The 14,963-nt window shown below is 46.5% G+C and overlaps 1 protein-coding gene across 1 annotated transcript; it reads right to left on the bottom strand.

Moving 5' to 3' along the window:
- Nucleotides 1–821: 821 nt before the first annotated feature.
- Nucleotides 822–7,484, bottom strand: LOC119382417 (MAPK-interacting and spindle-stabilizing protein-like). The gene is made up of 2 exons (XM_037650117.2): nucleotides 6,948–7,484; nucleotides 822–2,025 (listed from the first exon to the last, which is right to left on the bottom strand). The coding sequence occupies exons 1-2, from the start codon at nucleotides 7,482–7,484 to the stop codon at nucleotides 1,726–1,728; spliced, it is 837 nt and encodes a 278-aa protein (XP_037506045.1). The 3' UTR covers nucleotides 822–1,725.
- Between the last annotated feature and the right edge of the window lie 7,479 nt (nucleotides 7,485–14,963).

Here is a 14,963-nt window from a genome sequence, read left to right as displayed (position 1 = left end):
ATCAAAGGCAGACAATGGAATAAGAGCCCTTCTGCTATTTTCTCGCGTTCTTGACACGAGATGTAGCTTCGCTGCACTGCACCAGATTGATGAAGTGGAGTATAACCTGATGGGGCAGTCTGCCCTGTCTGTCTTGCACCAATTTTCTTCCTCCTACATTTTTTTTTCTTTCCGTTCAGCATACATTTCAATGAGCTATCAAATTAGACATTCCTTAACCTAACTTGCTTCTACTTTAATTATAGAAGACCATGTTTTAAATCTGGCCTTCAAATGTGGAAATAGGCCTTATTATTATTATTATTATTATTATTATTATTATTATTATTATTATTATTATTATTATTATTATTTATTATTAACCGAGAACTAGAGAACTAAAGCGGCCGTGTGTGTGTGTGTGTGTGTGTGTGTGTGTGTGTGTGTGTGTGTGTGTGTGTGTGGTGTGTGTGTGTGTTGTGTGTGTGTGGTGTGTGTGTGTGTGTGTGTGGTGTGTGTGTGGTGTGTGTGGTGGGTGTGTGTGTGTGTGTGTGTGTGTGTGTGTTGTGTGTGTGGGTGTGTGTGTGTGTGTGTGTGGTGTGTGTGTGTGTGTGTTGTGTGTGTGTGTGTGTGTGTGTGTGTGTGTACGTGTGCTTGAAGGTAGATAGGTAGATCAGATCTAAGAACGCGTGGTAACACTGCAGAAAGTGCCGGCTACCACGATTAGTTCAAAGCGCGTAGAATATATAGAAGTGTTGAGTATGTCCTGTTGGTACATCGCAGCATTTCAAAAAGTGTGTACTACGTAGTAACCCTGCTCGAGACTTCGGGATTTTCAGGGCTGTAGAGGAAACGTAAATGGGTGTAGGCGGAGGGGACAGTAGAAGACTAACCAGAGACGGCTGGGAGATTTGGGGTACACCAATTAAAGCGGGTATTAGGATTAAATAATTTGGTTTGATAAACGTGTTAATACCTTTATTAAAGTAATGATATACATTTGTCGCACCATCTTGTTTCAAAGAACATCGTCGCAGCGAAGTTGCTCCACTCAGTTCGTGCCGCAGAATCGGCACAGCCCACGTGTCTCAAAGGTCAACACGTTGAAAGGTAATGTGTGAAGAGAAGTATATTCATAAGATTGCAACTGGGAACGCGACCGTTCTTTAACGTAATACGTGTGTAGGTGCGCAGATTTGCCTCTGCAGCGAGCAGGTGCTCCTGCTCGTTCTCAAAACGCTTTTTGGAATCGAGAATTGGGTGGGTCGATACATAACAAAAACAGGAACACATTAAAAATATATATTAAAAAAGAAACACATATAGAGAGGAACGTCTAAGAGCAAAGATGTTTCGGATGATGAGGAATGCACCTTGAATGAGGCTCCCGTGACGGAAAAAAAGGGGGGGGGGGGACTTCTAAGCAACGTGTAATGTGGTCGAAGATGTACGCGTTTTCAGCGTCATAGAACGGGTACAAATACCTAGCACTTAGCTGATATCTTTGTCTGCGTTTCTACGGAATATCTCCTCCAGTGCAATCCCAAAGCGGTGCGATCCATCAGTAAGCGCGTACATCAGTACGTGCAAACTACTTTTCTATGCCTAATAATAATAAAAAACATGCTAAACGTATCTTCAGCGGTTATAAAACCTCCTAATAACAATGACTACCAGAGTCCCGGAAAGCACACCGCGCGTGAACATCTGTGGTGATGCATCACTGTGGGGCGCCGAGGCACCTTTCTACCCGGTGAAATGAACGATTTGGTAAACCGTCTCGGTGTTGGCCGCGGCCGACCCCGTAGGCGAGCTGGTAGCACTGCAGCGGTAGACACCATAGTCCGCCGGCGAAACCCCGTAGATGTGCAGCGAGGCGTGGTGCCCCTTTGTGTCGGCAAAGAATCTTCTGTCGGCCAGGTCCAGATGCTGGTAGACACAGCCGTACTGCACGGGGCAGAAGCACGGCCCGCAGCTGGGCGGTGGAGGGCGCCATGCGACCGGCGGCTGGCCCCGCGGATGCGTTGCCTTCACCCACACCACGTTCTGCGAAACAGTGATCAAAAGTGCACATTCTTTATACTATATATTGTCGTGGCGGGCGAAGAGACTTCTGACATGCAATACATGGTATGTAGTGCGGGTGAGCATTACATACCAACCATATGGGTGAGCAGGGTTGTCTATTAGGGGGATGCAAGTATCACAGCAGCGCCGCAGCCCCCCCCCCCCCTCCCCATTCCTTTTTCATGGTCGAGCCTGAAAGAGAACAAGCTTCGCAATGGATGCAAAAATAAAAATGAAGCGATGACGTGCTGCTCATCACAACGGCCTGCCTTTGGTTCCCGTCTTTCAGGGGGTGACGATGGAACGTAAAATCAGAAACCGTCATGGCCATAACCCTCCACAATGGCGTGACAGATCCGACTGAGTGAAGGTGTGGCGCAGACTTCGCGCCCCCCTTAGATGATTAGGTGGGGGGCGACCGCCTACCCTGCCCCCCTGTGCGGCGTGCGCACTTGTATGATGCCAACTACATGGTCTGCAGGCAAGGGCGTCCGCAGAACTTTTTGCAGGGGGGTGCATACGCAAAGGGGGGGGGGGGCATTCAGCACTGGCAGCCTTTCTTTCACTGCCGTGACATGACAGGCAAGATTAGTCAGTAGTTTGTAAGGCGCGAAATTGAATGGCAAACCTGAAGGCCAGGACCTGAGTGTGCTAATCAAGCTGTGTAGCTTATCGCAACTGCATAGGAAAATATTATCCGAAATTCCAAGGGGGGGCAGCTGCCCCCCCTTGCACCCCCCTCCGGACGCCCATGTCTGCAGGCTATGTAATTGGCATCATACACGCGTTATGTCTCTTTGTACATGTACAAAGAGACGTAACACAGGTGCTGCCATTATCAGGAGGAGGACGTCGACGGCCCGACAGAACTCTGGATGCGTCCGAAGATGTATGTACAGCCTCCTTTGCCACGGTCACTTCCTTATTTTTCTATAATCATGGTACTATTATAAAGCCTCCATTTTGATTTATGTATTTCGTTGCTCTCTGGACATGGAGCTCGTCTGTACGTGTACGAGCAGTTACGGCCGTAAATAGCCCTGATTGCTTCCGTCGAGCAGAGTGCGCAGTTGATTAGCGCATAGAATTAAACTCAAGTGTGAATTAAACTGGGTCCGGGGGTTTGACCCCCCCCCCCCCCTTCCCCATCCGAAATTTTTCACTTTTGCATGTGTACATGGACACAAACAAACGCGCGCACGAACATACATAAAGGGTAGTTGAACCCCCCCCCCCCGAAAAAAGTTTTTGGCTACGCCCCTGACCTGAGAGCATGGACGACGTTCGAAACAAGCTTTGCACAGAGGCCAGATGTGCTGTTTTCACTGTACCTTTGTAATACGAACAATTATTTCAATATTGCCGGCCCTACATGTCGCCAAACTTGTCAATCTTTTTTTTTTTTTTCACATTCAGTAAAGAAAATGCAGTAACCTATAAAAAACACCTACAGCTTGTACTACATACACTTACATTACAGTATCCACATATAAGTAGCTGTGCATACAAATACTCATATACGATGCAACCGCGGAATCATTATTACATTATAAACGTCTAAAAAACCCTTTTACAGCGAACCGCTGGATTTCATTCAACGTCAGCATTATTCTTGTATAGTCCAATTATTCCGAAATAACCGTCCATCTTGTGAAGAATTTCGTCGATCGTTTATAATGCGCGGATATATACGTCCTAAAAATAACCAGTCAGAAAATGTTCCACTAATCGCTCAAAGCATTTTGTGTATTCGATTCTTGAGATTATGCGGTTATTTTTCTTGTCTATACTGTACGTCTATACTTCTATACTTCTATACTGTCTATACTTGTGTATGGTCCGCCGCTGTGGTATAGCGGTTACGGTGCTCGGCTGCTGACCCGAAGGTCGCGGGTTCGATCCCGGCCGCGGCGGTCGCATTTCGATGGAGGCGAAATGGTAGAGGCCCGTGTACTTAGATTTAGGTGCACGTTAAAGAGCACCAGATGGTCGAAATTTCCGGAGCCCTCCACTACGGCGTCTCTCATAATCATATCGTGGTTTTGGGACGTTAAACCCCAGATATTATTATTATACTTGTGTATACTGCACGTTCAGAAAATGCCGCGAAATATGAGTGTATAAATTTAAGTAATTTAACAGAAAGAACAAGGTCAGTTAAGAATTGTTGCGAATAGCTGCAGCCGCAAGCCCCCCTCCCTCGGGCGCACCGTGTATCTCTGTAGAAGGGATCAGCAGACCCCCCTCACCCCTCCCTTTTCTTCTCTTTATTACGTGCACGATCACGTGACTGGATCTGCTCAAAATTATTATTATTAAGGTTTTAAGGTTAACTGCTGCTTGCGTAGTCACTGCCGATATGAAATCTGCAGGAGGAACAAAGCACGCACTTTTTGGGCTGGTGGTAATAATGTGCCCCTGGTTCGAATCACGGAATGCCGAGTCTGACATAAACGATATATTTTGAACAGACCAGAACTCGTAGGGTTACTGTTCTTCTCTATTGTATGAATACAGTAGAGTTTTCCTTTCTTTCTTTCTTTTGCGACTTTCACAGCGCAACTATACTATATACTCCAATGATTTGCTTGCGATATAGCTTTGAGTGAACGTGTGTGCAAAATGCGCACCTACATATTTGCTTGCTAGGGAGACGATTGGATGAAACGGCGGGTTTCAGCGGTCACCTCAGTGATGAAATATTCAAATCTTTACCGTCGATTGGGCCACTTTCAACGACAAGGAATATCTTGCTCGGCTGGGGTAAACGGGACAATGCACCGTCCGACGAGCTGGTTACTATTACTGGAAAGTGCTTATGCAAGCATGACTATGCCCTGTTACTCATGCTTGCATAAGCTTGCATTATTCTCTATTAGCAGACATCAGATTTTGACCGGGTTGCAATTCAAAAGCAGGAGAGCTGTTTCAACGGTTACTTCCCAAATCCAACAGCCTCATTCTGATTTTCAACAAAAGATAATACTCATAGGCGTGCGCAGGGTTGCCCATCAGAGGGGGCAAAGGTTCATCGCAGCTCCCCCCCACACTTCTAAGTCAATGTATGGGGCAGATTTTGCGCCCCCCCCCCCCTCTTAGGTGACTAGAATGGTCAATGTACGGGGCAGATCTTGCTCCCCCCCTTCGTCTTAGGTGATTAGGGGGGGGGGGGCGCCCTCCCTGCCCTCCCTGTGCGCACGCCTATGATAATACTGAAAAGGATGGTTGGTTGGTTTATGCGGTTTGTCGTCCCTAAGCGAATCAGCCTTTGAAAGACGCCGTATTGAAGGGCTCCGGATCATTTAGACCACCTGGGGCACGTGGACTGACATCGCGCAGAACACGGTCATCTAGCATTTCGCCTCCATCGAAATGCGACAGCCGCGGCCGGGATTGAACTCGCGTCTTTCGGGTCAGCAGCGGAACGCTGCATGCAACCACTATGCCACCGCGGCGGCGCATACCGAAAAGGAAGAGATAAAAAAAAAAAAAAGAAGCGAGAGAGCGCGATTCTTGTAAAGTGCAGATTTCCTAGCTTGCATTTACGCAAAGGGGGTACCGATTATTACTCACTATGTTGGGCAGTTGTATAGTGTCCATTGCACGCGAATATTTGCGACTCGGTCTGACGTCCACAGAACACTGCTCACAGTGGCGCCAACTGTACAATGAAAAATCTGAACACCTATAGCGATCGCGGAGCGCTGGGGATTGTTCTGCTATACACAGCTAATTCTAAAGATCGCAGGATATATATATATATATATATATATACAGTAAAACCTCGGTGATACGAATCTCGCGGGGTTACCAAAAATATTCGTATCATCCGAAATTCGTATCACCAGAAAACATGGAAAATTAGTATTCGACAAAAGAAAGTTGGCATGCATTTTGATTAAGTGTTTCTCAGGGCCGCAGCGACGTCATGAACAGATCTGAATGACTGCCAGTAAAGTTTTAGAGGTCAATGATCATACTTGCACTCGTAAATATACGGTGCATGCGCGCATGTCTAATTAATGAACCAGATGTGTTGTGCCCCGTGACCGCTAGTAGCCCCTTCCTAAACGTACTACGCTTTTCTGCATTACGCCAAAGTATTGCGGCGAAAGTGACTTAAAAAGCGCTCTGCACACGATAGACAGAGGTCAAAAACCTTCGCCAAGACCGCCCGCTTCGTCTTTCGGGGTCTTCGTCCACCTTAAATGGGGCTTCATGACGGACCCACAGCCCAAGTTTCAGTCTTTTTTCATAGAACGTGTTATTGCGTGGACATGGCTTGCATCGACGTGGCAGGCACGTGTTAACACAGTACAAAGACGCTGCTGCCTCGAGCACAGGAGCACGCGTCAACGTGTCGGAAAAAAAAAGCGCGACGTCAACGACATCTGTAATGTAAACGCGAAGTCGCCCAAAGGCCTCCGAGATTCGCGCGCACTATCTCGGAGGCAACGACGCACCGTTCACGCAGCGCGCGTGCCCGCGCCCGCGCGTGACTGCCGCGTCTTCCGCGACAGCGCGGGCAGCATCTGTTCGTACCTGTACGCTAGCGTACATTCGTATCAAACGTCGCGGGGTGCAAATCTTTTCGCAACAACCGTACTTCAATAAAGTGCAGGCTAACGGGCCTTGGCCGGGACCACAGAAAAATTCGTATCACCCCGAAATTCGTACGAGCCGTGATCGTATCACCGAGGTTTTACTGTATATATATATATATATATATATATATATATATATATATATATATATATATATATATATGGCATTCGTGGTTGCTGTCTAGTAGAACTTCCAAAGTAGACGAGGCGTAGTTTCAGGATACTGATGGCAACAAAAGCGAAGTGTGAAGCGCTTTGTGAAGGACGCGAATGCAATTGAAGAGCAAGCATTTTTACCGAGACCAGCTGATCTCCGTGTAGGTCGCAGACTAGCTCGACGTCCCGTCCTCCGTTCAGGAAACGCACCGTGCCCATACCAAGAAATTTGCCTGGGAATGGGTCCAAATTTTTCGGTGCCGGTTGTCTTGGGTATGATGGGACCCATGGTCCAGGATAAGGCAGGGAAGGAGGCGGCGGTGGTGGAGGTGGGGGTGGAGGTGGAGGCAGTGGGATGACTGGGTAGCGGCCATCGGGGTAGCTGGGGTGCTGATAGCCGGGCTGCTGATAACCAGGCTGTTGATAGCCAGGCTGTTGATACCCTGGCTGTTGATAGCCGGGCTGCTGATAGCCGGGTGCGTAGGGGTAGCCGTAGCCATGGTGCCCCGAATGAGGGTACTGGAAGCCACCAACAGAAGACCCCGGCTGGTACAGCCAGTACTGATGGTGGCAGTCAGTGCGCGGCGGCGGCGGTGGCGGCGGCGCGGAGTGATGGTGCGCCGTGCTCTGGCGCTGGTCCACCGCGGTGAGCAGGCAGAGCAGCAGAGCCGTCTTCATAGCGCGCTCGCGTCTCTCAGCACTGTCGGGCGGCGCCCATGAGACCGCAACTCTTTTTCTTTTCGGTCAGGAAAGAGGGTCCGTCTCGGGGCATCAGCCAAGCCGAACGGCCCGAGAATCGTGCAAGGACGACCTTGCACGCCTGTCTCCAGGGCCGCCTGATGACGACCCCCGGTGCGTCCAGGTGCCGCAAGCTCCCGGCGTTGGCGAAGCTGCCAGAAGAAGGGACGCGGAGGCGGTGGCTTTTGTCCGACGCCACGCTGAAGGCGCCATTAATGAGGGTCCTCCCCCGGCGGCCATTCCTTTCACGGATGACACTACTCGTCACGACGGCTCTGCTGGCCGGAAGCACGGCTGCGCATACGCCGCGCTCAACGCCTATCTCACCACTTGCCCAGCGCACGTGTCACACATTCGTGATGGCTGCCCGTTCGTCTTGTCCCTTTGAAAGTAATGGTGAACGAAGGAACTCGTAAGCACAGGCGTAGCCAGAAGGGAAGCTGACGAGGTTCAAGCCCCATCCGACGACTGCGCACACACGCACGCAGAAAGAGGGGGTCGGACCCCTCCCGAAATAAAATATTGGCTACGCCCCTGTCGCAAGTGTAATGCATCTTTTGATCTGTCAGTTTTTTTCCTCTTCTCTTTGTTACCATGAAACGAATGTTGCTACTGAAATATAATAGAAAAACCAGTATGGTTCTATATTTAGCTCTCTTCTACGTTTTTATCACTCATTTAACGCAGACGCCAGACTTATTATGGACGCCCTCAGGTATACGTAGGACATATTCCGTGACTTCATTGGCGTAAAGTTCTCAGAAATTCTTCTGACATAATCAGAATAATTCTTGGGCTCATATAGTTTCTTACACAACTTACTGAAGGAAATTCTGATGCCATGGGAATGAAGGAACTAGCACAAGAATTTTCCCTGTCTTCGTACTTGCGGCTTTAAACATTCATCTGACACTAATAAGTTTTATATAATCAACAAATTTTAAGCACTCGTGGTTCATTTACTTACTTATTATTATTATTTTTTGGTACAGCGAGTCTCCGCAGACGTGCATAACCAATGCGAATTGTTGCGTTTATAAAGCCATAGCGACGATGCAATACTTAAATGAATGGACCGATTGCAAGCTGGAAGCATAGAATTCTTCCTTCACTCTCTGTCCCCCTCACCACACTTCATTCCTCCCCTCACTCATTTGCATTCCTTTTACCAAATACGCGTTATCCCTCATATCACACACTTCGACAGTGTGTGATGTATGTATACCGATTGTATACCGACCGACTCGGTATACATTTTTCTTCGCACTTTTCCCACTTTTCAGAACTAATGGTCCATTCATGTCATTCATGTCAGTATTGCATCGTCGCAAAGGGGCTAACGCTTAACATATGTACTATATATATATATATATATATATATATATATATATATATATATATATATATATATATATATATATATATATATATATATATATATGTTCTCAACGAAACAACAAGCACACCAAATGTGCTAATGTCAAGAAATGTACGTCTTAAGGGGCCTGTATTTTTGTGACAGCGAAACTTGCGCAATGCGTCCTCCTAACTTTTCCCTTCCTTCATGCCGGGATTTGGACCTTCATCCACGTGCTTAGCAGCGCTACACTTCTGTTGCTACAGACAACAACGACGGCCATGCGTGAAACAATGAACGGCAACAATAAAATGTGGCAAAGCGAAATGACAAGAGACCTCATATTAATAGATCAGACATCAGAAACGGCCGATCGAGGCAGCACCAATCTTTGGAAAACGGCGCATACAAATACGCACGTGACCGGCGCACCTTCGAGGGTGTACACCCGCATTTCTGCACACTCGCAGGACCCAGGTTCTTGCGAATTATACCGCTGTCGCCACCGAAATCTGTAACTCATAGAAGCTTCCCTTAAAAACTTGCCGGGGCCTGAATGATGAAGGATCAGTGAGTAAGCCCGGGACGAGGCGCCTTCGGGTGCGAACTCTCCTCCCCTTCTGGTAACGGTAAACCTAGACGATATCTCATGTAAACGACCTGCAGTCTGTAAGGTGTGTGGTGAGGGTGCTTTGAAAGAGTGTACGGAGAAACTGGTCAGAAGGGAGAAGGATGGGGCGATGGATGGCTGGACCGCAACTTACGAAATTGAAACAAAATTTCAAAGAAGCTAACGCAGAGATAGTGTTTACCAGAATTTAGCAGAAAACGACATTGGTGCGAACTCAGACCTGAAGCACCCCACTGAAAATGCTTTATTTGGTACACTTTTTTATTTCAGTTTGGTATTTCACAAATACTTTTGGAGGACATTATTTACTGTGCTGGAACTTAAATTCCTTCAGTGTCATGTGCTCTGTTTCAAGATATTTCGAAAGTAGCTGATTGGTTGCAGGTGCGTCACCTCGTAAAGCACTTGGCTCACTTGACGTTCTTCTATCTTGATATCAAAGCGCGCCCAAAAAGACACCCCGTCGTTTATCTTTACGATGGCTATGTGCAACAACAGCCTCGGCATGACTGGAGTTCACTCTAGCATGACAGCGTCGAGCGAGTCTGCAACTGACTTGCTTCTCGCTATCTAAAAACGAGCAGCACGCTTCGGCCCGAGACAACCGTTCTACTTCTCACTATACTCACCGGCGGAAAACAGGGACAGTGCAGCTGCGCAATCGTTGCTGCCTGCAAAAGGCAGACAGCCAAGCTCCCTGACGGAGACTCCGCTTAGTAGCGTGTGAATGCGAGCCATTTGGTACATATATCCTTAGTTAAAGGCAGCGCAAAATAAACACGGACAAGATGCACACAGGACTAGCGCTGCAGCTCTTTACGAAGGCGAACGAAAAGGTCGTTCGTTGAACAAAAGATATAATAAATCAGTTCGATGATGCAGAAATTAGTCGCAGAAATGGTGAAAAAAGATTGAAAGTATGTTGAAATTAACAAAATATACATATATAAAATTCCTTTGTACGCTGCTAAGATACAAATTTCTGGAATTCTGGCATTCAGCTCTGCTTGAAAAAAAAAAAAGATCGTGTAAATTGGGTATTGATTGATTGATTGATTGATTGATTGATTGATTGATTGATTGATTGATTGATTGATTGATTGATGTGCTTTCTTGGCGCAATGAACAGTATTGGCCAGAAAACGCTGGGCGCATGGTAATAATGATTGACGATGATATATGAAAGCGTTGGTGGAAACATAGGCCTAAAGAGGGGGTGGGGGGGGGGGGGAGGTGCTGTTTTTTTTTCTTAGAGTGCAAGGCTCCAGGGCCATTTCTGGCGAAGCGATGGTTATATATGCTTGGGATTTTTTTCTATTGAGTAGTGGTAATAATAATAATAATAATAATAATAATAATAATAATAATAATAATAATAATAATAATAATAATAATAATAATAATAATAATAATAATAATAACGTGCTTGCAGAAAGTTCGTACTTTAAGCTCCGATAAGGAAAGGAGTAGCCGGTGCCTTTACGAGGCGCCAGCTTCTCCTTACATACATTTGATAAAAAAAAGAAGGGGTGGGGCTGGGGCGAGAGCGTGCGGTCGAAGAATAACACAATAATTTTGATAATGCTTAGATGCACGGTAATGATAACCTGCGATATTAGATAGAGCGTTGTTATGAAAATAAATTGCGAATTTACCTTATTTGTGGTGTACGCGACTGTGCAATGATCGGTATAAACATTTCATGACAACGCACGTTTCATACGATGAAAGCAAATACAGCTGTATACTCATCGCCTTTTAGAATCCCACATGTAGATGACAACACACGCGTTGGATCGGCGTTGCTTGTTTAAAGTGTTCCCTTTTCTTAGGTCGCGTCTCCAGAGGAAACAATTAAGCTTGGGCGCGTGCCATAATGGGCTTCCATTGATGAAAAAGGAAACCCCAAGACCGATTCGTGTACTCGTTACGACCATATGATAGCCTAGCGGTTGCAGCGTCACATTTCCCTCTTGTAATTTTATCTGGAAACCTTATAGGCTACACAAGTCGAAACAGCTGCGGTCACACATCGATCGCTGTAGTTTCGCTCCTTCTTCCCGCCGTCTGCTACAGCTCTAATGTGCATGTATGTGTGTGAATTCGCTGTCCGTGAGTATAAGCTTAAAAACCAAGGAGTCAATGAACAGTTGCTCAAGCTATGTGCGGTGCCAAGTGGTGCTTAAATTAATTGCTGAGATCTTTTTTTTTTTCTAAAAAATAGGGCTCCCATTTATAATGCACACTCCGTGGTATTTAGTACCAAGGGGAGGAAAAAATTACTACAACCTTACTTACTAGTGCGCTCTGCATCGACGAACCGCACGAGCACGCAACGTGGTTTGCAGTTCGGTTCTACGTACAGTGAACTATATAGTTCCACGCGTCTTGCGGGCGCGACAACAGCGCTCGCTCGCTCCGCATCTTCACCTTTTGCAGCACAAATTTCAAATGCAGTATAAGTAATTAGGAATGATGTAGCGGACTAGAAATTTTTGAGCATGACATTTTCGAATACGATGCCGAGTTAGACGTCTGAATTTCCGGAACAAGTAATAATTATTAAGGCACTTTTCGATAAATAACTAAGCGATGCCAAAAAAAAAAAAGAATTACCAATATGTGCCTGGCTACCACTAACGAAACGCCGTTGGTGGCGTCTTCGTATCTCTTTGCACTTCTTTTTTCGTCAGCTTGGCCCGAGTTGGCTGGGACACACTGTATGTGATAACATTGCCGCCTTCCATTGTCCATGTTCATAAATAGATCATACGCCATACAAATGACATCGCCACTAGACGTATACTTGTGGCGTTTTTTTTTTTTTTCAAAAAGAGCCAAATGCACATGCCGAAACTGGCCTAAATTTCACGGGAGCGTGAAGTGCGCCTAAGTATCTTTAACTTCTAAAACAGTTGGAATCAAAATGGTACAATTCCTAGCTGATTGTAACGTGAACTCAAAAAGGCAGTTTCAAATAAAAAAATGAGCCAAATTCTGCATCTTTTTCAACCAAACTGAGTCACAATCATTAAACTAGCGCTACGTCAACAATCGTGACCAAAACAACCAACATGGTCTCATCCAATCTGTTTCATATGTGTCCTAGTTGCTTTGCTATCACGTACTACAATTAGTTTCTCTAGGGCGAGTTGGCACTTACTGAAGGACATGATGTTGTAGGGCCATCAAGCTTGCGGTAAAAATGCACTGTTATTTCAGTTACATTTTACAAACCGCCGTTTCAAACCGCCGTTTTGTGCACTAAAGCACAAAAGCAACTGAAACATCCATGTCTTTTGTCGCACCTTTTGGGAATGAATATTTCGAAACCGGTGTCACCCTGGAAATTCGGCCAATGTGGATACGTCGTGAGAACTAATAGGCTACAGTCGTAAATTAAAATATGTGTCATTAAGTAATTAATTAGAAATGTGAGTGATTTTTCTTATTTAGCCGATTATGTATTTGGATTTATCACGCAAGTAATATCCACTGCATGGAGTAATCGAGGTCAGCGACTACAATCATGCTATCTACCTCAGGCGATTTAAAAAAAAAGAAATCGGTATTGTCTAAGGAAAACGCCCGATATACAAGTTGCCTGGATGAAGAGAATATTGTAACGGTGCGCTGCAAGTGTGTGAAAGAGGAACGAGGTAGAGGAACGGGCGCGAATGATTGGTGATCTGCAGCTTCTGACTGTCCCGTCTTTTGTTTACCATTTCTTTAATCTCACGGTGAATAAACCCACCACAAACTGACAATATGATGAGCAAGCGCCGTTTATAATTGGTATTTGTCCGGCGAGAATACTTGCGAGTTGCCTCTAAAACAACAACAACAACTACTACTACTACTACTACTACTACTACTACTACTACTACTACTACTACTATATTAGTGCTCCGCTGCTCCTTCTTCTACACTACTGCTACTACTACTAATACTACTACTACTGCTGCTACTATTACTGCTCTGCTGCTGCTTCTTCTATACTACTACTACTATTACTGCTATGCTGCTCCTTCTATACTACTACTACTACTACTACTACTACTACTACTACTACTACTACTGCTACTACTACTACTACTACTACTACTACTACTACTACTACTACTACTACTACTACTACTACTACTACTACTACACAGCAACAACAACACGCTTTTGTTTCACGGACTTTGGTCAGATTAACTTTTTTCGTGAATAACGCTATGGGAGAACCGAATTATTTCAACGCGTTTTAGTAACGTTACGCAAAGATCGTCGTGGCGCTGTAGCGCATTTAAATGGCCCCTGCTCGAAGTGTTGCAACAGTGTATATGCTGCAAGGAAGCCGCGACGCTGATTCTGTAAGCGCCCCTAACTTGGTTTTAGGTAATTATTTCTCTACTCTAGCTTGATAAGAGCGTTGAGGGACTTGCTAAATATGTATAACGAGCAAATCCACTTGCGTGTGTGCGTGCCAGCAGTGGCAATTTTTGGCTCGAGGGCTGATCCCAAGGCCTTATTACAGCGTGTACCGCGATATATGCTGCGCACGGACACCTGTCACAGCTCAGTTATCCCCATCACTCAAAAATTTTCTGTAGAGAAGGTATGACGTTAGGATAAAAGAAGTTTCGAGTCACAATTGTGAGTAGGTAACGAGGGACAAAAGGAGACGCAGAGAGTAGGACCTGGATGGCGCCGTTCCAGCAGGAGTCGCTAACAGCAAGCAATAACCTTCAACGTGGCTTCCGCCACTAAAAGCGAACGAGCGCGGAAGTCATGAGAGCTATGCGAAGATAGCCCGGCAATCACCTCAGACGCTCTCGCTTCCCCCGAGTGAGCTGCCAGAACGACTGGCGAAGAACTGGGTTAGCAGCGGCGTGCGTGTTTACGGTGTTCATCCAGCGTGCGCGCAATGAGGAAAGGTGCTGCGCGTCGTTGCCAGCTTTGTGTCCGCGGGAAGGACTGGGCGGAGGGGGAGACCACCGTCATTTCGTAATAGGACGGTGGCGAGCAAAAAATGGGAACAATAAGCTAGGCGGAGGATAGAGCGTGGAGAGGGTGTGGTTGTGTTGTGGGGGCGCCCAAGGAAAAGTGGCGGAATTTCGGCAGTGTCTTTTTCACTCGCGATGAACATGGGCAGCCGAGTGTGACTCCTGTTGTTTGTTGCGCCTCGCGTGGCACTCCTTTTCAACGCAAACGCGAGGCTGCTACGCAAGCGCAGTTAGCGTGGCCTCTCTCTCGCGCGCGCGCTTGGAATGGGCGCGGCGCCTACCAGCATCGCTCATTTCGTCCGAAGCGGGCGGTGAAAGCGACCGCACCATTACGCTTACCATTGCACGGCGCATATGTACGTACATGGGAAGACGCCCCTTCCGCCGCAGTTTACACGACGTACGCGTCATTAACCACCATCCGGAAGCGGCGTGTTTGT

The sequence above is a fragment of the Rhipicephalus sanguineus genome, chromosome 1, assembly GCF_013339695.2.
Source record: "Rhipicephalus sanguineus isolate Rsan-2018 chromosome 1, BIME_Rsan_1.4, whole genome shotgun sequence".
NCBI lineage: Eukaryota > Metazoa > Arthropoda > Arachnida > Ixodida > Ixodidae > Rhipicephalus > Rhipicephalus sanguineus.
This window is presented reverse-complemented; position numbering and strand designations above follow the sequence as displayed.